Here is a 24619-nt window from a genome sequence, read left to right as displayed (position 1 = left end):
AACAGTAGCGCTGGGACGGGATGAATATTAATGGCGGCCGGTCATTCCCGGGGGACCTATTTCCGTGTCTTTCCGTTTTTTTTCTGCTGACGCTACAAAACTGGGAAGGAAATCAGCTGATGTGTGTTCTTCGAAGCGTACGCAAGCCGAATGCAAATCGCTGCTCGTCACTGTTCGCCGTGACCAGGTCACTTACCACAAGACTTTAATGATGTGACCAAATTTAACCCCAGAGCTTCGTTTTTAGAGATACCTTTTGGGATTAAAAAATTATCTTGGGTTCATTTCTTTTTGTGGATTAACAATCCTGCTGTTCTGTTCATGGCTATGCTTCAGTAGAGCTGTAACCTAATCACAAATCCACTGTTCCCACTGTTAATAAGGAGAACATATGAATACACAATGAGGAGCACTGACCATTGGGCCCAACAAGGCTAGTCATTTACCATTAGTCTACAGAAGGGTAGCCTGAAGGCCCATTTTGACTGCAGCAGACGTATTCTTGGCCCTTTAATGATTGAAAAAAAATAAAGTTTTTAAAATGTTTTATTAAAAAATGAGGTTACTGGACTGCTGATGCTAGGACTACATATCACAACGGTAGTATACCTCCTAATAGTGATGGAATAAGTATTAGCTATCTATATGTTACCAGTGCATCTACTTTCTTTAACCAAATAAACAGTACATTTTATATTTGTGTTGTTTCGTACAGAGTATATGAAAATGCTTGGTGCATATGTGCCTTTCTTTAAAGAATCGGGCCCTCTCAATGAGGTAATGAAAGAACCGTGCTCTGAAGAGTCGGCAGCCCTGCGTTAGCCATGGGTTCATGAGAGAAGTGGGTGTGACTGAGAAGGTTCCGGGCAGACCTGGGTCAAATACCTGTTTGTTTTGGATTCAAATACTTTTCTGTGCTCTGTTGATCTTGCCTGGTGTAATTGAGCCTGCCAGTATGACCAGATGGCGGGGTTTGCACTTTTTGAGAGTATTTCATTGGTTCCAATAGACCAGACAAGATCAGTAAAGCGTGGAAAAGTATTTGAATCCAAAACAAATACGTATTTGACCCAGGTCTGGTTCCGGATCCTCCAGACCTGCACCACGAGAGTTCTCTGCCTCTTTGCCGGCACCTCCCACAGTCCTTTCCCCCTGCCTTCCGTTTCTCCCCAGCAACAGGAGCAGGACCCGACGAACCTGTACATCTCCAACCTGCCGCTGTCCATGGACGAGCAGGAGCTGGAGAACATGCTCAAGCCCTACGGCCAGGTGGTGTCCACCCGGATCCTCAGGGACGCCAGCGGGACCAGCAGGGGCGTGGGCTTCGCCAGGTGAGCGGCCCGCGCCACAGCCTGCCCGGGTCCGGCCCATTTCCTCCTTAGAAGGAGGCCACTTCCTGATTGCCTGAGCAAAGATCACCCGCAAACAAAGAAACTTCAGTCTCAATGGAGGTTTGCCTTCTGGGCAAATACACATGAATAGACGAATATGAATAAGATTTTTTTTCCCTGTAAAGGTCATTGAGAAATAATAAGACTGCATTTTTGCCTCGCCGGCGAGCATTTGAATCGAGAGCCATGTAATCGATTAGTTATCATCTCATGGTCCCATTCACTCTGAACGCGATGTAGAAAAGCCAGAGGTTAGCCCACTTGCACACATTAGCAGTTTCCCTCAGAGTTTCCCTCATCATTTTGCTTGTGTATTTTTTGTAGAACATGATTATCGGAGTATGGTTCTCATGCACATCGATACAGACTGAGGTTATACATTCAGAATTTTGTGTTACAAAAAAAAAGTTCTCAGTGAAACAGCATTAATGTACGTAGCCTGTTTTCTGGTTTGTCTAACAGGAGCACGGGTGAATCTGTGAGCCTAGCCTGCAGTACAGGACACACCGCTCTCTGTTGCATTATAGGAATGTGTGTGCGCTCAAGTCCCTGCTTGTAGATCTGCTCAGAGACTACAGAGGAAATATTTTGCCGGAGGGCTAATTCAGTGCAGCCAATAGAGGGTGAATAAGAGGTTGTCTACTTCTAACGACAAGATTGTAGTGTGAGCTTGTTGGCCTCGAACAGAAATTCTTCGCTTTGAAAGGACACACTGCCTGTTATTTCACGTGGTTTTCAATTCGGAAGTGGGAATGGAACAGCGAAGCCCTCTATATTAGGTACAGTGACTGCTGAAAGAGTCAATGAGCAGGTTACACATACGTGGACTGTTGTTCGCAAGGCACCATGAATATGCAGTCATGTGAATATATGGGTTTTGTTTTTTTTTGTTTGGTTTGGCCTGTCAGGATGGAATCCACGGAGAAGTGTGACGCAGTGATCTCACACTTCAACGGGAAGTTCATTAAGACCCCACCCGGAGTTCAGGGTAAGGACCTCGTGTGTTTACTGTGATTTAACCTGAATATCACCCCAGCATGCAGTCAACAGCGGATACCCACTCAGTCACGTGTTACCCCCCATTTAAAGAGCCCAGCCAGGCAGTGTTAATTAATATCACAGCTGTCAGCTATCCCGCTGTATTTTAAATCAGCGCGTGCATGTCCCCAGAAGTGTTTCGCACGACCCTGCTTGTTGTTTTGATGGGAGCGCGCAGTGCGTTTCGGTGGCGTTTGATCAGCGAGGGGGGAAACGCCTCGACTCTCATCTCTTCCCCACTCTGGGAGGTGGTGCGTCGCTAAAATACGCCCCCGGCATTCTGCCGAGAGTAGGAACCTTGTGTGGCCCTCATTTTAATTCAGAACCTTTAATGGGATTATTAGACAGAAAGGGTCCCCTGCGGGGCCGCTGGCGACGCCGCGTTTTCGAGGCGATTGCGGGGATCCTGCGGCGCCGCTAAACGCTATTAGCGTAACCGCCGCTGCTAACGAAAGGGTCTCTCGCGCTCCCCCCCCCCCCATTGCAGCCCCCCCGGAGCCGCTGCTCTGCAAGTTCGCGGACGGCGGGCAGAAGAAGAGGCAGAGCCAGAGCAAGTACGCGCAGAACGGGCGGGCGTGGTCCCGGGACGGCGAGGTGAGACTCGTAAGTCCCGCCTTCCCCTCCGTCCCGCCGTGGGTGCGTGCGTGAGAGCGTGTGTGTGTGCGTGAGAGAGAGAGAGGTTTCGGGTGCCTTTTTACAGGGCCCGCTTCAGAACCGGGACAGATTAGCCCTCGCTAACCAAGGCTGGCTAGCTAGCTAGCCCAGTTCTGGGACCCATCCCAGTCCATGGGGTCCTGGTTTTCAAGGGAACTACAGAGCATGGCTTAAAATTAGCATTTCGAGACGCGGCACATTTGCGCACACGAGGCCTGAAATGTGGCTATGTAAAGCGGGTGAGTTGAATATGTGGCAGAGCTCGTTTTACCGAACCCGTGTCTTTCTGTCTCTCCCCCCCCCAGGCTGGGATGACGCTCACGTACGATCCCACCACAGCTGCTATGCAAAACGGGTAAGAGGCGCAGGAAGAGCCCGACTCTCGTGCGCTAAGGGCGCTTAGCGCCGCGGCGGTTCGCCCGCGTGCGGAAAACCTGACTTCTCTTTCGTCTTCTCTTCCCCCCCTGCAGATTTTACCCCTCTCCGTACAGTATCGCAAACAGGATGATCGCTCAGACCTCCATGTCACCGTACATCTCGCCCGTTTCCACGTATCAGGTCGGTGTTTCGTTTACACTTTCTGCCGTTCTTTAATAGCTTTTTGATGCGGTGCTACAGTGCCAAGTAACAAAAAAAAGCTCACCGTTTCCTTATTCTTTTTGACAGCCGATTTTATTTGCACCGATGCAGTTACCTTTCATCTGTGTTTGAGTAATTAGAATGTAGGTTGGCCCAAAGATCGGCGTGTTTCGCAAAGATACGTAATCCCCCAGCCTGACTCGGTGCCAGCCGGCTCGTAGCAGAGCCTGGAACGGCAGTGCGGTGGCAGGGCTGTCTCCTGCTGCTGTGCCAGATAGGAAAAAAAAAACAAAAATAGGGAAGCCCTGGCCTAGGCCCTGCTCCCCGCCCGTGTGTTTACCCTGCGTGTGCGATGTTCCAGGTACAGAACCCGTCCTGGGTGACCCACCAGCCGTACATCATGCAGCACCCGGTAAGAGAACGAGCCGCCTCTTTTCCCTCCCCGCTCCCTCTCCCTTTTCTCTCCTCCTCTCCTCCCCCCTCCTCTCCTCTGCTCTGTTCTCCTCCCCCCCCCCTCCTCCTCTCTCCTCTGTTCTCCTCCCCCACTCTCCTCTCCTCCCCCTCCCGTTCCCTCGCTCTTGGAGAGGTTAAGCCGCGGATGAGACGGTGGGAGTGCGAACGCGCTCTGCGATCGGGAGGGAGAGCAGGGCTGTGCGCGCGGTCTCAGCGAAAGCTCCCCGCTGGCCGGGGTCGTAACGAGACGGAGGCGAAGGGGAATTTATTTTTTCGGGCACAGCGCTGTCAGACACGGGCCCTTCCCGCAGCCTACCCCAGCCTTCTCCTCACCGCAAGAGCTCCCCACGTGACCAATAGGAAACGCCTCCAGCGCAGGCCGCTCGGCCGCCTCCATTTGCATCCTTTAACAGATGGTTTTGAGCAGAGCCAGACTGTTCCGCAGTCCTGATTTGACAAGGAAATAGGGCTTCCCAGAAGACATTACGACAAACACTCTCATGTGTTTTTCACCAGGCTTGCGTGCCCATTATGATACATACGGGCATTTATCTTTAAGCTGTTTTACATTTTTTTTCCTGTGCAATCATTGGGTGCACATCTATGGCTGATGCATCTACCAAAATTCTGGTGGACAAACCTTTGTTTTTAACCAATCAGCTGAAATAGGAACAGTGTAGTATTGATTAGCAACCATTAATCAGGAAAATGTTAATGGCATAAGTGGATGCACTGATAAGCAGTTCTTTTCTAATGATCTTGCACACCTGCGGTGCTGGTTTAGAGTTAGGTATGTAAAGGAAATGCAGCAGAAAAGCACTCTTTCACTCTTTTCAAGCGTTCCGGAGAAGTGAAGATTGCCCATTAGCACTTAATTTCTTACGAACTTAGCAGCACCTCATGCGGTGGCACTTCGAGGTGCTTCAGTTGAAATCGTTTATTATAGAAAGACGTGGTTTTAACAGTTTTAGCTGTTTAGCAGTTTGACGTGGTTCCGCACCGCCGCAGCAGTAGGTACAGCGAGGTAAATGGGAATCAGATGGGGCTCGGGGTGATCCCTCATTCAGGTCTGGCAGGCTTGTCAGCCGCGCGGAGCGATCAAACGCGGGCCGAAGGCGGTTATCGGCTGAAAGTCGTCAGGCCTCCTCCGGGTTTGGTGAGCGGCTGCGTTTGATGAGGGGGGTCTACTGTTACTCTCCGAGGCCCCCGGCCTGAGACGCGTGAGGTCCCTGTGTGGCGGTGCGGCCTTTCATGTGGGTCCGAGGGCTGACACCCAAACCCCGTCTCTCTCTCTCACCTCTCTCTCTCTCTCACCTCTCTCTCTCTCTGTTTTGTTTTGTTTTTGTCTTACTTTCTGTTTCTGGTTGCACATAGCTTTTCATATGACCCAGATGTATTAACGTAAAGGAGCTGTCAATAAAGGTGTCTTTAAAATTCAAATTCAATTCATCTCTCCCACACTCTCTCTCCCTCTCTCTCTCACTCTGTCTCTCACTCTCTCTCTTCCTCTCTCTCACTCTGTCTCCCACACACTCTCTCTCTCTCACTCCCTCTCTCTCTCTCTGCCGCAACCCAATACGCAGCCGACGCTCACGTTACACATCAGGAGAAGAGTTTAGAGCAGATATTCTGCCCCTAAGAAAACCTACCCTGCCCTGCAGTCTGCCCTCAGCGGGAGGAGGGGTCTTTGGAGACCGAAACAGGAAGTGTTCGGTCTGCTACGGCAGCCATCCGAATGTTTGCTCCTTGTGACCTCATGCACTTGACAGACTCGATACATTTGCATAGAAGCATATATGGTATGTGCGATGCATACGAGGTTAGAATTAGCCTAAATTCTGGGATGCGGATCTTTTGTAAACGTGCTCGCTGAAATTGGTATCTAGGCGCCTCTGAAGCAATTGGCAGAATTTAGAGCGGAGCGCACTCCCGTTTAAATTGTATATTGCTTTTTGGATTCCTGCCATGTGGGGAAGGTAATAGCCTTTCTGAAAGTACAGGCGCTAATTAGCAGCTTCTCTCCAGTTATCTTGTGCGCCCGTTTGTAGTTCGGTATGTAAAAGCTGCCAAGTGCAAACCTCTATTCTAGTGATTAAGGCGGTGTGCCGAAACATCAGTTCTGAGTGCAGCTCTTTTATGAATGTAGCCACCGAAGCCTGTAAGCAAAAGGCTTTTATACTTAAATAAGCGCGCAATCCACTTCTATTCAAATCCCGCAGGTGAACCGGTTTCTTGAATGAACCATTTGGAGCTTTGACAGCACCTGATTTCTGTATCCGAGCTTCACGATCGCTCTAAAGCGCAATCAGTCGGTCGCGGCGAATGCGTGCGACTTCCAGGCCGTCGGGTTAAAGACGTCTCTGCTCACGCGCGGTTTCTTCTTCTTTTCCCCTCGCAGGGAGCGGTGCTGTCGCCCTCTATGGACCACACGATGTCACTGCCCACGTCCATGATGAACCCCCTGGCCCAGCAGATGAGTCACCTCTCGCTGGGAAGCGCCGGAACGGTGAGTGCCGTTGTGTTAAAGGCAGGCCGCTAGAATTTGATGTCCGTGTGGCCTGCTTTCGGACAAACTGAAATCAAACCTGATATAGCCTAACTCGCTCTGTCTGTGTTTTATAGTTCATGCCTGCGAACGCCGCTATGCAAGGAGCCTATATTCCGCAGTACGCCCACATGCAAACCACGGCTGTTCAAGTGGAGGTTTGTCGTCCCTTTTTCTAAAAAGCCTTTTTTGACGCGTGACTGTCATAACGATGTTTTCGACCGAATTCGTGTGCGGGGGGGTTCTTCGAGTGCGCTGTCTGAGAAACGGACGTTTTGTCTGCTTGCGCGCTGCCGTTTGTCAGCACGCCGGCTAAAACGGCACGAACAAGTCGCGCAAATTCAAAACCGACTCCTTATTCACGGGATTGACGAGACGCAAGTAGCACGCCGCGGAACACCGGTTGCATTTTCAATTGGTTTATCGAAATAATATTTTGGCTATAAGAAGGTTCTTGATCGTATTTTCAGGAAAGCAGCGGGCCCCAGCAGGTGGAATCGTCAAACGATCACTCTACGTACACTTACCAACCGGCCAAGTAGCAAAGAGGCTAAGGTACGTGTGTGAGCGGGCACAGTGCCCTCGGTAACTGACTGTTGTCTGTGGTCCAGGACTCGTTCGGAAAGGGCGTCCGCGTGACGCCTCTCTCCATTTCCCCTCTCAGGTGTGTTACCCCAAGAGACAGAGCGACATAACAGCTGAAACAATCATGGCTTCCTCTGATGGATCGTGCTTTACAGATTTATCAACATTTTGCACAGGTTCTACGGCGATTTTCATTTTCTTTATAACGGAAGCTATTTTGCTGTGAGTTCCATAAAGGTGCAAACAAAAAAGCTTAATGTCATCAAAAGAAAGAAAACAAAAAAATATTTTAATAAAGAACATTTATTTTTTACCAAGGATTGTCACGTGGACACAAGAGCTCTGAGCCCAGAGTATTGTGTGGGAGCTTAAGGTGCATGACCGTAAGATGTCTTTTGTTAATATTTTTTATGGTTTTAATGCATTTTTTTCTTTTGTTTTGTACTGAAATAGGTTGTTTTTTTCTGAAGATTTATTAGCCTGACATCTTGAAAAACGGATGTTTGGTGCTTGCTGTGTGAGTGTTGCTATGGTGAAGTGTTACAGGTTTCTTCTTGTAAAGTGTTTTTGTCTTTTTGGTCTAGATCGAGCTGTCTGTCTTATCATACAGTTTTGCCTTAAATTTGTTCTTACTGTAGCTGTATAGGCAACTTCTGAGACTAGATGGCAAGAAATGTTAAAAACGAATGCCTTGTAAATCAGCTAGATAGGGCTTTTCTAGGATTTAGCTAATTGAATTCGCTGTGTTTAGATGTTTTGATTTTTTTTTTTTCAGATCTCTGCTGAATTCTAATCATGGTAGAACTTGTAGAATAGAGGACGTGTTTCGAGTGCGACAGATCTCTGAATCTGATGAATTTTAATAGGACGTAAGGCTTGCTTGATCGGAGTGTCAGACGCACCTCTGGGTGTTTGAATGTGGTAGAGATTCTGTTGAATGATAAGACTTTAAATCTTTGCCTTTTTAAAAAAATGAATTTGATGTAGTTTTAGCTGAAGATAAATTTATGAGGGAGGGGGTGGTTGGGGGGGGGGCAAGTTGGGGTTGTTTTGTGTGTGCGGGGAGGGGGCAAGGGGGGGGGTTCTGAGGGAGAGGGGTGGGAGTGGGATAGGGTCTATCTGGATTTTACTTCCTTTTATTTTACTTATTCAGTTGAAATACAGTGAAACAAGAAAACTTTGATTTATGTGCAAAAAACTAGCAAACAACACAAGCCTTCCATGACAGCAGGGGGCAGCAGTTCAGTGTAATTTTAGATTTATGGAAGCTGAGAGATGGAGAATCAACTTTAAACGAAACTAGCTCTTTAATATGGGGAAAGAATAACATGACAGAGCTTGGCACTTTCCAAAAAAAAAAGAGGTTTTTCACCAAAGAAGCGTGAGCTAGTAATGTAAGGAAACTGCATAAGCGTTTCTCTCTCAGTGTGTACAATTGATGTAACTGATTTTTTGCCAGATTAGGTTGCAGTTTGGAGAATGTGCCTTTTTTGTACATTTGCATTGCTTTTTTCTAGTTCTGTTGATGTATGGACACACACACACAAGCATGAAGGAAGATTTGGATCCAGCAAGTGCCACACACTGATTTCATCACTACAAAAAAAAGAAAAATGCAATATGTAAAAAAAACAAAACAACAAAAAAAAAAAAAAACAGGATAGAAGACTGTTTGAAACTATGAAATGATTTAACACAGTAATTATCAGATTTTTACATTGCGTAACAGGAAACAAAACTGTTATTAAGCCTTTATTGTTTTGAATCACAGTAGATATTTTTTTAAAAATGGCTTTATAAATTAAGTTGTCTTCCAAGAGACTGTGTTTTTGACCTGGTTGTCGGACTGACCAGTTATCTACCTCAGAGTTTCCTTTCTCCTTTGTGCTGGGCTGGGTTAGCAGGTCCTGCCCGCCCCTCCAGACCAAAAGCCACGCTCCGGAGCTGGCCATATACAGTCGTTTCCTTTTCAGTTTATTATATATATATTTTTTCCTTTCAAAAATAAACATTGTTATGGCATATTATTTTCATTATTAGGAACATTGTGCAGTTCAACGTGTTTTTTTTCCTCCCTGTGTCCAGACATTCAGTTTCATAGTTTCAAAAGCAAAAAAAAAAAAAAAGAAAATGAAAAAAGTTATAATAATAAACTGCTGCTTGCACCACACGAGATCGCTGTAGTTGATGAAGTCTTTTTAGAGAGAACACGAACCTGGGGTTGTGGTATTTTACGGGATCTGTGGTCCTGAGGCGATGTTGCTTAGTAACAGACGGAGTCCAGACAGACCTGCGGCGTCCTCCTCCTCCTCCTCCTCTTTAAGTCTGCTTGATTTGAACTACCAAAGCAATGGGCCTTCCTCGTCGTGCTTGAGATTTCTGGGGGTTGCCCGAGACTGAAACGTAGTACTGTTGAACGTGCGAGGGATGTGCTGCTCAAGATGTCTGAAGTGCCATTCTCAGTCTAGGTCAAGAGTAGGAAGAGGTCTACATACAGAAACGAGAAGCTCATTACTTAGTCACCATGTACTAGACAGCCATTAAGTTATATAAAAGTAATAATTTATGAAGAGAGACCTTTTGTACAGACTGTTTGAAGAAATAAAAGATTTTCATAGAGATATCTATATGATCAAGAGAGATAATTTTTTATTTTGTTTTACATGTACCACAAACTTGCCAGTGGTAACTTGTATGTCCGGTTAAAGGAAAACTTCCTCTGTATTTTTTTTTCTAGGGTTTGTTAAAGCCAAAAAGACTTTTTTGAACTGTAAATTTCAGTAGATTGTTACTTAAGTTTTATTTCTGTTCTTTTTTTTTTTTTTTTTTTTGGAAAAACTTTGAATAAAAACATCAGCTGGAACTGTCGTCTGAATTATTCTTGCCTTGTGTGAGAGGAAAGGTTATTGTTCATCAGTAATAATTGTAATAATAATAATTATAACAGTAATAATAATAATATCTTGCCCCCTTAAGAGTAATCGTAGGTTCCATAGTGAAGATGAAGGGTAATTCATTTCTGTAACTGTAGGAACATGCCTAAAGGGAGGACTGTTTGAAAGGAACATCCACACACATGGAGAAGAAGGGTATGGTGTGATTCGTCTTCTCTAATTCACTTTCATCCCCACGTTAAATGTTTCTTAGTGTTTTTTTGGATCTCACACACATTTCTGTGGGGGAATATGATGTCTGTATGGGTAGTAATTAAGCCCACGCTACCAGTGGTGCCATTTTCTTTCTTAGAATTAAAAAATGACTGAATCTTTAAAACGGGTTTTCAACCTTTTCTGGTCTAGGAACCAGCACCCAATGTTGAAGGCATCCGGTGGACCTCCATCTTAAGTTAAAATAAGGGGGGTGGAGTTGAGGTTGTAGTTATGGACCGGTGCATAATTGCTATCACACACTGGGTCAGGGGGCAGGGGTCGAAGGGAGTATATATTCGAATGTGTATACACATTTTGGAAAATGTAAGAAATATTACGATATCTGAAAACAGTAACAATTTGTATGTTGGCCCATATGTTGTGAAGTAATGCAATATATTGTCTGATCTTATAATACATTATTTCATATTTCAGCACGCTGCATTTCATTTGGCTATGTCATGAGAGGCAACTGCTGTTACATTTATTACATTTTGAAACATCTGAAATACAGGAAGTCGCTGAGAATCGCCTCATGATGTCGCCCGTATAAACGAGACGATGCCGGAGGCGCTGCGTCCGTCTCCCTGCGTCAAACGGCTCCCCAAGGGCGCGTCAGAGACGACAGCACGACCCCGGCCACGCCTTGCAGTCGGGTGAGGGTTCTGCCGAACCCGCCGATGCGCTGGCACGCTTATTGTCGTCTCTAAATCAGAGGAGGCTGTAACAGCACAACCCCGCCACGCTGCAGATCTCCCCTCCGCTAAAACTGGCGCAGAAAACTGGGGGATGGACGGCAGTTTTTGCAAAGCGGTGTATGGTTACGTGCTCTCCTTCGTAAGACGTCTCACTGGACCCGGGGTGAAACGGGACCGGCTGGGCTACAGAGGATAAGAGGTAAGCATCTTTTGTCACAGGTCCGTTGCTGCTAAGCGATGACATCACACAGTGAGCGTGAAACATCATCATAGTCCTGAAGTTTCATTACACTGTTACTCTGCTTTTAGGGAATGGGGACTATCTGTCCCATGAAAACAGCTCGACTTACTGAGAGGGGACCTTAATCTTTCCAAAAGGAAATGTTGCTGTATAAATACAATATCAGTTTTTATTTATTTATTTATTTAATTTTTTAGTGCCAATGTAAGAGGAGGTATCCCTGCGACTTGATAGTTGCAGTTTCAATTCTCAAATTGGGTACGGTTGTCATATTAACTGAAATTGGATAATTAAGTAACCAGCTGCATAGGTATATGTGTGAACTGATACATTTACATTTTAGGCATCCGACACTTCTTCAGAGCAACTTGAATTCTGTTTAAATACAGTGCATTTCTATTAGATATTGACTGAAGCTATTCAGCTTAAAAACCTGGCTCAAGGATACAACTACAGTAAGGAAGTCAACTCTACAACATTTTAGTGACAGGCTGAGGTCCCTAACCATTATTCTGCACTGCCATGTGTGATAAGAGATGCTTTGCTATACCTCAGTTGCTCATTCTCACTGTGCTGGCATCGATTGCCCTGGTCCAAGGTGCGGTCTGACTGGAGCAGGGGAGAGAGAAATGCAGTGGGAGAGAGCAGTCTGATAATCGCAGGCACTGTCCGCATGTCCTCTCATTTGAATATCCCAGCATGCCTGTGACTGAGCTGCACGGTGGTGCCGGGGGAGGGAGAGGATTAATGTACTGCATTAACGGTCCCCGCGACTGGGAGAAAAGCTGGGCTGGAGAGGGGCCGGAGGTGGCGTAGAAGGGGACCGGAGCAGCAGATGGGGCTCCCCAGGATCCGGAGGGGCAGAAGAGCTGCATGATGGGATACCGCGAGGAGCAGATGAGGACTGAGATCTGCACTGCAGCTGTATGAGCTCTACCATCTGTGCCTGGCAGCCCTGATCTCACCAGGCCTCTCTCTCTCTCTCCCTCTCTTTCTCACGCTCTCTCCCTCTCACTCCCCCCCCCCATTTCTTTCTCCCTCTCACTCTATCTCTCTCTCAATCTCTATCTCTCTCACTTTCTGTCTCTATCTCTCTCTCTTTCTCTCTCTCTCACTTTCTGTCTCTATCTCTCTCTTTCTTTCTCTTTCACACTCTCTCACTTTCTGTCTCCCTCTCTCTCTCTCTCTCTCGCTCTTACCACTTTATTTTATGTATGACTGCACATCTTGTCAAACTAGGTTTACATCATCCAGTTACCTCACCATGACGCCAAGTTACTGATACTGTAAACAAGCACCATACTGCCCCACCTTTCTTGTACTCTCTGATGTAGTTTGTTCTTGTTCATTTTCCCATTAACGGCAGCGTTTAAGAAAATGGACCCTTCTCTCCCATTTTCTCATACATCTTTGGTACTTGCATAGCTGTTATCTTCCCCAGCTCCAGCTCTATTGGAGTTTGCTTACGATGGGAAATGACTAAATTGTAAGTTGCTGAGTTAATTCCTTTTTAAAGCTGTGAGTCAGCGGGTCTGTAGTTTTTGCTGGTCTCTTTATAAAGCAATAGCTCTCCATTAGTTTCAGGGCACAGAGACTCTAATGAATTCCACTAGTTTATCGTCAGTCTGGAAGGAAATGAGAAGCAGAGGCTTTCTGGCTAGGCAGGACGGTGAATGAGCACTGCTATGTGCACAAGCGATTTAGCCACATTGTTTTTTTTCTTCTTTTTTTTCTTCATCTCAGTACTCCTGAATGGCATTTCTCCCACTCTGTGAAGCATACGACAAGCCCCTCCCCCTTTCACCCAGCTCCTGGCACTAATGAAAACCACAGTATCAGCTACATGCAGATAGCCTGAGTAACTGTACATTAGGGTCGCCATCTTCCACTTTTTCAATTACATTGGGGCCACACCATTTGATTTGCCTCTATAGTGAGAACATAAGCATTATGTACACCTTCTGTGAGTAAGCCATGTATTTCAGTCAACAACACAAGCTGATATGTGTATCGCTAATGTGTTTGTTTTGATTGGCAGCATCTTATGTTCATATATTTCTCTGTAAAATATATTTGATTTTGTAGTGCCTCGTTGAGGCCAAGGCTGGCTTATCTGAAAACACCGGTCAGGAATAAATTGATCACAGCCTTTCATAAAGTGCACGGGATGGCTGCGAGTGTAACTGAGTGGTACAGCAATCACACACAAATGAAACGACCAACAATACGTTAGAGGCCGTGTCAAACAGCACACCTGGTCACCCAAACGCATTTTTCATCCAGTTTGAAGGGCGAAAGTGCGACCAGTGAATTAGCCGGAACATCTCTGCCTTTACGCACAGTATTATGAAGCTCCGCAAACGGAAATGGAACAATTCCGCACCGCTTTGAGTGGTGAATGTTCTTTAAGACTCCGTCTGCTGCTTCGACACCACGCCGCTCACTCCACGCCTCGCCGGATCGTAGGAGCAGTAATCCATACAGCCTCTCTTGCATTAAGAAATCCTCAAATTCGTGGAATGTCTTCCTCATAAAATGCGGAATGTGAACTGAGAAAGGAAATTGATTTCCCCCGGGAGTGTCATGGCGGCTAATCCCGCAAATGCTCCTGATTGAGGCAAACTGGATTCTGTTGTTTCCTCGGTAACCTTACATTCCCTTTTGTCAGTGAGCTCCGTTCCATCCGTGATTTAGCTGGGTGTGCTAGCAGGATGGGATCGTCTAGCGGGGAGTTAAAGGTTTTACTGATATCCTTCTCATGCTGGGGTGTGTACTGGGGACATGTGCATGTCTTGAAAAGCACTGTCATAAGTCAAGTAAGAGGGCTGAGAATTCTTTATGAAATTTTCTGTATATGTGCTCCAGCAAAATGTATGGCTAGGAATCATATTCCATTCAAGTATCGATATAAATGCTTTGAGACATTTGCTACTGACTGCGGAACCACGATGAAGGCATTAGTTATGGTTTATGTCATGCGCTCTCCTCTCAAGATTTAATTCCATTCCTGAAGGCTGACCTAAGTTAACCCACGGCCTGCTCTGAAGCACAGATGTTGTATTGTACGTTAGTTTGACCATTTTTCTGGTCACTTTCAATCCCTATTGCCTAGGCAACTGTGACCTGTTCGGGAGAAGCGCAAGCAAGAGGCCTACTTTTCTCTGTGTCTGGTTTGGAGAAAGTAGCTGCCGTGCTGCAAAGCTACCAGCCTTGCCCTGTCCAGCAGCCCCACTGCGGATTAGCCTCTAGTGAAAACACAGAAGCAAGCCACTCTGAATCTTTAACAGGTAAGTATTACCTGTGACCACTGGTGTAGGTCACTCTACTTTACACCCAAAGAAACTCACAAAACATTTTTGTATTACACATCGCCATTTTGAAATAACTGAATTTTGAAGAAAGTACTTGTGTGGTATGAACTGCATAAGGTGGTATGAACCATTCATTTCGCTATGTCACTTAAATTAAAAGGCCTGCCCAGGGTGTATTCCTGCCTCTCGCCCAATGCACGTGGGGATAGACTCCAGCACCCCCACCCCCCCCCCCCCCCCCTCCATGACCCTGCCCAGGAATGTTCAGAATGTTGCCAGAACCTTCTCTCCCAGTAGAAAAGGGTTCTTGGGTTGTGTTTCTTTGAAAACTTTGAGAACAGGGTAAGCTTGCCGTGACCCTGCCCAGGATATGCGGGTATAGGTATTGAATGGATAAATGAAATGAGATCATTTAAAAAATGTAAAGAGCATTATCTGCAGTAATAATCAACAAACAAATACAGATGATTTAAAAACTCCATCATTATAAAAATCAATAGAACACAAATAATGTAATGCAAGCTTGTGGAGAACAGGAATGTTTTCAGGCTACTTTTAAAAGAGCTGGGACAACATGGTTAACGAGTAATCAGCTGAAGAGCCGTACTACATAGGCCAGGAGGCCAAAGGTGCACTTACGCACCACCAACACCAGGTGGAGGCAAATGAGCGTTTTGTGAGCAGTGAAGTTCTTACTAAACGCAATCATCAACATTATTCATCACAAAGTACAAAGCACACATAGCGTCCACATGGAGTATAATGAAAGATAAATGTACATATGGAAAATGAACATAAAAAGTATAAAAGTATAGGAAAAACCTTCCTTGGAGACCTACATATTTTTCTGTATTACAAAGTATTATCTGATGCAGAACAGTAAGCATGCAATGTTTCAGTAACTTGACTGATGTTCCCTGACTAATTTATGACTAACTGTTCCCCAAATGTCTCTCTGGTGAATCACTCCATGGAGTAGACAGCACTAGTCTAGTACAAATGTTCTAGCACACATGAGAACCGCAATGTTTGAATACACAACAAGCCTTTAAACTTCTAGTAAGTAAATTACATGTGGAACAGAGGGAGATGCACCTAGAACTCTTTTTCCAAATTCCTGAAATAATTCTTCTGCTGCTGCTGATTATTATTGTTGTTGTGGTTCTTTTAGAGAAGTCCATGCATCAGAATGTTGCCAGAATCTTCTCTCCCAGTAGAAAAGGCTTCTTGGGTTGTGTTTCTTTGAGAACTTTGAGAACAGGGTAAGCTTGCCGAACAGCAGGCACACAGGATTTAGCTGCAGTACTGTAGGTGGTCTTTTTTATTTATATATAAAGTTTAACCTTTGCAAATATGCATGTATGAATGCAAAGAATGTTGTCTAATTCATTAACCTATATTTACTGGGTCCTAATTCATTAGCTTATACTGGGACATTACCTAATACCCTTGAGAAAGGCAGTTAACTTGAATTGCTTCAGTAAATATCCAGCACCACAAATGCATTGTATGTAAAATGTAAGCAGTGTAAGTCATTCTGGATAAGAGCATCTGCTAAATGCCTAAATGTAATGCAATATAGACTAGCTGTAATAGAAACAGGATGCCTTAGTCCTGAAAACTAAGATGTCAAATTATACGCATATGAATAGCCTATATATTTAATATTAACACACCAAAAAATTCCGTAGCATGTTCGGGTCATGGTTCCTTATTCCGTTTGCTGTGCGGCGTCGTGGGTTGTGCTAATCGACGGCGTTTCATGCTAATCGGCTACTCAGTGTCCCTGTTGAGGAAACGGAGTGCTGTTTCAGGTAACTGGGTGTGGTAATCTTCAGAACCGCCTGAGGGCGCTCTGTGATTGCTTTTGATTACGACCGATTGTTTGCACCTGATTGAGAGAGCTTATATACGCTCACGTGAGATCTGTTCTTCGCTTTAGTGTCTACTTACGTTACACGAAAGCCGGTAACAGTGAAAAGTTCTCTTCGAGAAAAGTGTGGTAAGGAAAAAGGTATAGGATTTTGAATCTAGCTTTTTGTTTTGACTAGTAGTAAGACTTCGGTCCTACTAGTCACTTAGCTTTATTCCTTATTTTCCTTAACACTTCCCCACCTTCACAGTTCCTTAATACAGTGCCGTGAAAAAGTATTTGTCCCATTCCTGATCTCCCCCATTATAGCATATTTGTCACACTGAATGGTTTCACATCTTTAGACAAAATGTAATATTTGACAAAGGGAAACAGAATAAACACAAAATTAATTTTTTAAAATTATCTTTTATTTCATGAAAAAAGTTATCAAACACCCATATCACTCAAGTGAAAAAGTAATTGCCTGCATATTTACTCAGTCAACCAATTCAAAAATTTTCATTGATGGATTCAGCTGATTGAACATAGCCAGGCTTGATTGCAGACTGAAGTAACCACAAAGTTTTAACAAGTACACTATGCCACGATCAACGGAAATTCCAGAAAAGCTGAAAAAAAAATGTTATTGAAAAATATCAGTCTGGAAAGGGTAACAAAGCCATTTCTAAGGCTCTGGGACTCCACCTAACCACAGTGAGAACAATTTGAATAGTGGTGAATATACCCAGGAGTGGCCAGCCTGTCAAAGTTTCTCCAAATGTGCAGCAACAATTCATCCAGGAAGTCACAAAACACCCCAGAAGAACATCCAAAGAACTGCAGACCTCTCTGGCCTCAGATAAGGTCAGTGATCATGACTCTACAATAAGAAAGAGACCGGTGGAAACTACAGTTAATCAAGAGAAACCTTCATGCTCATCTCAAATGAGCAGAAAGCACCTGGATGATCCCCTAGCCTTTTTGGATAATGTTCTATGGACAGAAGAGTCAAAAGTGGATCTTTTTGGACGACACGGGATCCCATTATGTCTGGTTTAAAGCAAATACGGCATTTCACAGTAAGAACATCATACCAACAGTCAAACATGGTGTGATGGTGTGTGTATGCTTTGCTGCCCTGGACCTGGACAACTTGCCATTATTGAAGGAACCATCAATTTATTCTGTACAAGACAATTCTTAAGGAGAATGTCCGGTCATCTGACCATGAGCTGAAGCGTAATTTGGTTATGCAGCTATAAAAAAAATTTTTGCATGGATGATATGGATGTTTGACAAATAAATTAAATAATAATTTAATGTGTTTTGTGTAAACTCAGGTTCCCTTTGTATAATATTATATTTTATCTAAAGATCTGAAACCATTCAGTGACACACAGCCTATACAATAATGGAGGAAATCAGAAAGGGGCAAATACTTTTTCACAGCACTGTAACACTTATATTCATATATTTAATATTGCTTGTGTTAACCGCTTAACGGTGGACTATCCTGGAAAGTCGCAGAACATATATTAAGTAATATCATACAATGTTGCCATACGCACGCGCATATTCCCACACATCCACCATGTCACATTGCGCTCCCGTGCTATTTGTGCTTCTGACGTTAATCAAACACATTTAAATCCTAATGTATAAAAAAATCTATTCATTACACTCACCCTGCCATATATATACACACTACGTACCATCCCCCAATTTTGTTTTCCTTATTCTTTACAAATCCGCACGTAGCCCACGCCATATTAAGGATTTGAGAATATTTTACGGCTCCGGTGGATGACGTATGCAGTTACGTTGTCAGTGTACAGAAAGTTTGGTGCCCAGATTTCGTACTAAGAAACATGGAGTCTAAGAAATTGTATCGCTTGCCTTTCTTATGCCAAATTGTTGCTTTAACACTTTATTATGAACGCTGTTATGCAGGTGGTGAGTACCACGTCGTTGTAAATATTTATTACGCATTTGAAAAACAGCAAATAGCTAGATACTCTGTAGTAGTCGTAAGCGTAGCCTACTAGTAAACACAACGTACCGTAATAAATTGTTGTTGAATGTGTACATATTTTGACTTGTAGTATACGCATTTGGGTGCATAATATTTGTACATATCCGTATTACAACTCGTTGAACTCTAATATTATTGTTTTTTACACGTTGCGTAATGGTTAATGTATAGCCTATGAAAATATTTATTTATTTTAGCCTGATGGTTGGTTTTAAAGTTTGTCTCCGTATTGCATGTGTTGAAAAAGCACAAAGTAGCCTACCTTTTATTTCGCACTAATTTTATTTATTAGTTCAACTATTTTAAATTGGGGTGTAGCCTTAGTCATGTCCCTGTAGTCTATTATTTTATCGACGGAGTTTGCTTCGTGGTTTGTTGAATATGGAAATGAAGTTTATGATCTTTTGTTTCGTTTCAAAGTTGACTTTGCGGCGTTATTTCTGTTTGTTATGTCGTTGATCGCTCGCACTGCTGAACGAGTATCCACTCCAAACCACAATGATGTCTACGTTTGTAATCCTGTTCATGACTTTGGGCTCAGAGGGGTTACGCGAGTTTGCCCTTGATACTTCAGCTGTAGGCTATTGATAGGCTACATGTATTTGGAGTATGTTTTTAAATTTAGCCGATATGTAGCATTTCTATAACGATTACTTCAGTATTTTTTTTGCTTTGTTTTAGACCGAGCATTCAAATCTGACGACATTTTCAGTTGTTGTTTGCTTGCAGAACTTGGATTTGTGAACTGTAGGTCAAAGGCGAGTTACACCGACAAAATCAATTCCAATCCATCCAGAATTAACGTTATGTTGATAAGTGTGATAGTAGGCTACGCAGGTGAATGAGGAAATTTCTGACATCAACATTTGTATGTAAATGATAACCTCTGTTGCATTGAATATTAAAGTAGCCTACTTTCATTCTTGCAGCAGTATAAATTAGTATTCATTTAGAGATTATTTTAAGCAGTTAAATCTTTTTGTGGTAGAAATGGTTTCAGATATAGCAAGGGTTCGTTTCGTTGGATGCCATAATTTCTGATGTATATTTCTGCTGGCGTCAGCTGTTCCGAACCTTCACCTGTGGTTATAAATGATGACCCCCTTCTTGCCGATGGTTGCTTTTCCCAGATTGCCCAGGCGATGGGCGCACGTGGGTTCCCTTTGGTCAGAGTTGCTACCATTTTGTCCATGGAGAAGAAAACGTTGCGAAAGGCTACACATATGAGACCGCAAAGGCGACCTGTCGGGGATATGGTACTGTTTTTTTACTCCCTCCATATTGTATTCACCTGCCTGCTCAGGTACAATGCATTTTACAAAAGTTAAAATCCAGGCCTGTCGAGTGGCATATACTGCTAAGGGACTGGCTTTTAATGCAATCTATAGCCTACAGACGGTGATCCTGACCGCATTGTTTTAACTGTGTTCTGTATCCCTGTACAGCAGCACATAATTGGACATATAATTACCCAGAGAGGGAGGGGTTCGGTTGCCAGGTTTATCCCTGCCTCATCTCGCTATTTACTCCTCTGGTAGATCAGGTGCCTATAGCCATGAAATGACATGAACTTATCCACCAGTGCAATGACTGCCAAAACTTAGCTGGTCGGACTGCAGAGTGAAAATAAATGTAATTAATTGCAGTGTAATTCGATTGCGCTGATTCCTGTCGGAAACGTACATTTGTTTTTAAACCTAACATTTACTCTGCGTCCACTTGCGTTGCTTTGTCACGCGCGAGTTTTTGGAAGCTGTTGTTCTGATCTGTGTGTTTCAACAGCGCTTCTGAGCGTGAAGAGTGCAGAAGTGAACGACTTCATCGTGCAGTACAGTCCCCAAGTTTGGAAAGGCAACATCAATGTGTGGCTGGACATGAACTTTAACCCTGACGGTAAGTTAAAGTGATTCATTCAGCTGTAAAATGACTGGAGTGCTGCGCTGGCTTTGTTATTCTGTTGTGTGTTTTTTTGGAAGATTATGTGCAGTAAGTGGATTACTCGGAATAACTTGAAGATTTATTTCAGCCCTGATGAAGGCCGTGCGAGGCTGCAACGCGTAGGTCCAGCACGTTTAAAGTTTTCTTGCCACGTTTCAATAAAGGCTTTTAACTTCACCATCAGGAGAGCCTTGGATTCCTACCTGTTTGCCACTTGTAATTTTTAATAATTTGGACTGGCAAACTAAGCCATTGTTGATGCATTTAAGATTTATTCATTAATACATTCTTAGTCCAGTTTGTTCCTCTCTTTTGGGGTGTTGCAGTTTATAATCCTTAAAATGCAAACCTGATGAATACTGTTGATTATATAGCATATTAAAATAATTTTAAAACAGTTAACAATTTTCCAGTTTACTCATTTGGCAGACGTTTTTGCCAAAGCGACTTGCTAAATTCCATTTCACATTGTAACAAGTCACAGGTTAAGAAACTTGTTTTAATGTAAACATAAACTGAACAAACATATTCAAAATACATTAGACCTTAGCGCTGAGGAAGAAGTTTAGAGATTCATTGTCACTGAATGGAATTGTGTTTGGAAAGTTACTGGAAGCTTGAATTGGGGCAGCCTTTCCAGCCTTTCCACCACAAAACATACATGTCATTTCCTTTTTCTGACTCAGGAAGTCAGGAAATCCTGTTTTTGCGAACGCAGTCAGTTTAGAGGAAGTTTATACTGGAGTGTATAAATCCCGAAATCATATGTAAGTCATACCTAAATATGACCCGATAGCTATTTGTAGGGACTGTGCACAAGTGAGTTCACTTCACCACTGCTTTTCTATGAGCTGTGAGCTTTCCCGTTACAACTGTCCCCTGCCTTACTGAACATCTGTTTCGAGAGATGCGTTTGATTTTGCAACGGTAACCGTCACATTAGAGTTGAGAACTTCCTTCCTTTTGTGTTTTGTGAAAATCTCACAGAAATAGGCCAATAGCACCAGCTTTGTATTCGTGTAATCAGCTCATGCTAATATCACTGTAATGTAAGAAATTGGTATTGTACTGAAACCTTTCACAACCTTTGACCTTAATTTTGTTCTTTACTAGAGAGAAGAAAAATAAAATGGATACCCCAATGTTTTCAGTGTATTTCTCTGTATTTGACAGTAAAAAAAAAAAAGGACTGCATTTATATAGCGCTTTTATCCAAAGCGCTTTACAATTGATACCTCTCATTCACCCATTCACACACACACACACACTCACACACCAACGGTGAAAGGCTGCCATGCAAGGTACCAATCAGCTCGTTGGGAGCAATTAGGGGTTAGGTGTCTTGCTCAGGGACACTTCGACACGCCCAGAGCGGGGGATCGAACCGGCAACCCTCCGACTGCCAGACAACCGCTCTTACCTCCTGAGCTACGTCGCCCCCCTGACACATTCAGTATCCCATGAATGTGGAAAGAAGCCCAAAGTGATAGATTTACTCTCTCACTGTGTTGTTTTTTCCGCCCTGTTCAGATGACAGTTTGGTGTGGCACGATAAAACAAAGGTGACGTTCACTAACTGGGACAGCGGCGTCTCCGCGGCCGACCTGGCCAGCGCGGACATCTGCGCGGCCTTGCACTCCAGCACGGGCCAGTGGGAGCAGGTCAGCTGCCAGGAGGACGTGGAGAACGGAGTGGTCTGCGAAGCGGCCCAGGGTGAGCGAGCGGCCGGCGACATCACTTTGTGCGACGCGGGCCCCCGCTCAGCTCAGCTTAAATTGGACTCGACGCGGGCGGAGCGGGGCACGGTTTTTCAGACGCAGCGCAGCTAGCCTCTCGCGGCGCAGAGCACGTCAGGTTTTAGCATGTCTCCGTACGTCCCTCAGAACGTTCTGGAAACCGTTCGCTTGTCCACCCTATCGTCTGCTGAACGTAAAAGGAACAAACCGATAAGAAGCAAAGATCACATTTCATTAATCACAAATGTGTCCTGGGAGGGTGATAGAAATGGTATCGTGTTGTTTTAAAGATAAAAGATAATATATTTTTTTCCCTCCACAACAAGTGGTTTGTTAGCTGTGTGTTTGCGGGGAACACAGTGGGCTGTAATCGCATAATTGATCAAATCTGCAGACTTGTTTAGAGATTGCAAGCACGCTCCAAACAAATGTGGTTGGTGAACTATGTAAACATTTGCGAGATCTACAGATGTGTAGATATGTAACTGTGTAATATTTTGTTGTGTGTCTGTATCTGTGGTTCTGTCACGTTATAATACGTGTTCAATGTCCTTTTTCAGAAACCGAAAAACAGAAAGCCAGTAAGTAAATTTACAAAAATTAGCATATATTTGCATATATGTTTGTTTATCTATAGAACATAGTTAATGGATAGATTTTTCTCCTGTCCCCCCCCCCCCCCCACCCTAGGTAACAATCCGCTGCTCACGGCGCTGGTCGTACTGAGCGTGCTCATCATAATGGGGGTGTCCGCCGTCCTCTGGTTCCTCCATCAGAGGCACCACTTTGGCACTCTCTTCACCGCCTTCGAGTACCACCCGCCGTTCCGATCCCCCCCCGCCGACGGGGCCACGCTGGTGGACTCCGAGGAGACGGAAGACATGGCGTAACGACGGCCGCCCCGGGCTCCGAGGAGCACGTCGGCCGTGTCCGTTGCGTCACAGGAAGCGTGGGCCTTGGGTTTCGACCTGCGGTTTCAACGCCGCTTTTGTAATTCAAAATTTGTCCATTCCCTTACAGGGGAGGAGATGGTTTGTCTCTGAGGAAAGCTAACCTGTCCTTTGTCAGGTTGCGGACGCTCACATTGGTTGCCCTCCGCCGGTCCCCGTTGCTGTGGTTTTGCTGGTTTTTCTCTTTGACTGCGCTGTGTTGACTGCACTGTGTTGACTTCTGAATCTTGGATTTTAAGTGCTGGTGTGAGAATCAGTAGGCAATGCATGTACGTGGCATTTCTCCGAATAGTTTTATTTTTCCAGGGCGCGCTGACTGTAGTTCGCATTGAGGGAAAAAAAATAGAACAATTCCTGGCTTTTGGTCAGTTGTCACTCAGCTTTTAGGGTAGCAGGATAACTTGTAAGTTGCATAAAAAGCACAAAAGGGCCACCAGAATAAACTAATTTTTCGTAGTTTAGTGCGTATATTTCCCAGTATCAAGGGATGTACATTTTCTCAACTCCAATCCTTCCACAGATCACATGGCTGGACCAATCTTCTTGCATTTCCATTGGCTGCTGCTTGATATTAGTTATATAACGGCATTGCAAATCAGAGTGTGTCAATTAATATTTGAAATTTTTCTTTATATACATGCCAAAGGTGTTGACAGTGGTGCCTGTAACACACAGTATGCTTATGGCTTGGTGCTTTGAGTAGTTGTTTTTCCTACGCAAAACACAGTGTACTTTATGCGTGGAAAACTGGAAAACCTGAACTCTGAACCGAGGATTTTTACTGTTTTTAAACACTTTTTTGTTCATAATATTGGGAATTTGGAATGGTGCATAAACATCAAGGAAATTGTGAGAATTCACCATCAATGTGTCCCTGTAATATGAACATTGTTACGGTGGTTTTATTTTTCAGTTTTTATTGCATAAGGTGCATTGGCTTAATCCTCTTTGGGGGGGGGGGGGGGGTCTCAGCTGGTTTTGGTGTCTGAAGTTTTCAGTGTTTAATAATTGAATGGGAGATAGGCAGTAATAATTTTGGCTAACGGTGTGGAACTGAAGTTTGTTAATGTTCATTGTATTGCCTTGTATTGTATGCACTTTACACACTGAAATACTAACACGTATGCATTGATATTCCTCTTGAGTTTGACAGAAATGAATGTTCTTTAAAAATGCATGCATCTTATTTTTGAGGTGTTGCTTTCCTACATAACAGCTTTATTCTTAAATTCCATTTAACTTACACCAAACTGCAAATAAATGTTTAAAATAATCAATAGTCTGTCTTATCATTCTCTTAAGAACAAAAAGAGTTTAAACTAAATATGAAGTTAAGCATGGTACAGCATACTAAAACACAACATGTTACACTGAGTGAACTAGTGCACACATGGAAAATAGTTAAATGCATTCAAAGTGAATATATAAGGGTCAAGATAGGACAACCTACTGATGACCAACTGG

The 24619-nt window shown here is 44.0% G+C and overlaps 2 protein-coding genes across 11 annotated transcripts in view; both read left to right on the top strand.

Moving 5' to 3' along the window:
- LOC135241427 (RNA-binding motif, single-stranded-interacting protein 1) overlaps positions 1-10108 on the top strand; it is a 54007-nt gene extending 43899 nt beyond the window's left edge. For 9 of the 10 annotated variants that reach the window (XM_064311823.1, XM_064311821.1, XM_064311822.1 and 6 more), the window contains exons 5-14: positions 1174-1331; positions 2300-2379; positions 2917-3032; positions 3389-3438; positions 3554-3641; positions 4024-4074; positions 6514-6621; positions 6738-6818; positions 7131-7215; positions 7325-10108. In XM_064311823.1, coding sequence (XP_064167893.1) covers positions 1174-1331; positions 2300-2379; positions 2917-3032; positions 3389-3438; positions 3554-3641; positions 4024-4074; positions 6514-6621; positions 6738-6818; positions 7131-7202 — 804 coding nt within the window. In that variant the 3' untranslated portion in view covers positions 7203-7215; positions 7325-10108. The remainder of the gene's footprint in view (positions 1-1173; positions 1332-2299; positions 2380-2916; positions 3033-3388; positions 3439-3553; positions 3642-4023; positions 4075-6513; positions 6622-6737; positions 6819-7130; positions 7216-7324) is intronic. The other variant, XM_064311825.1, reaches the window with a different exon arrangement.
- Positions 10109-18291: 8183 nt separating this feature from the next.
- cd302 (CD302 molecule) lies at positions 18292-24432 on the top strand. Its single transcript, XM_064311441.1, has 6 exons — positions 18292-18452; positions 19662-19787; positions 20314-20424; positions 22000-22182; positions 22766-22786; positions 22896-24432. The coding sequence occupies exons 1-6, from the start codon at positions 18368-18370 to the stop codon at positions 23093-23095; spliced, it is 726 nt and encodes a 241-aa protein (XP_064167511.1). The 5' UTR covers positions 18292-18367; the 3' UTR covers positions 23096-24432.
- The last annotated feature ends 187 nt before the right edge of the window (positions 24433-24619 follow it).

Source organism: Anguilla rostrata, chromosome 15 (genome assembly GCF_018555375.3).
Source record: "Anguilla rostrata isolate EN2019 chromosome 15, ASM1855537v3, whole genome shotgun sequence".
NCBI classification, from domain to species: Eukaryota; Metazoa; Chordata; class Actinopteri; order Anguilliformes; family Anguillidae; genus Anguilla; species Anguilla rostrata.
This window is presented reverse-complemented; position numbering and strand designations above follow the sequence as displayed.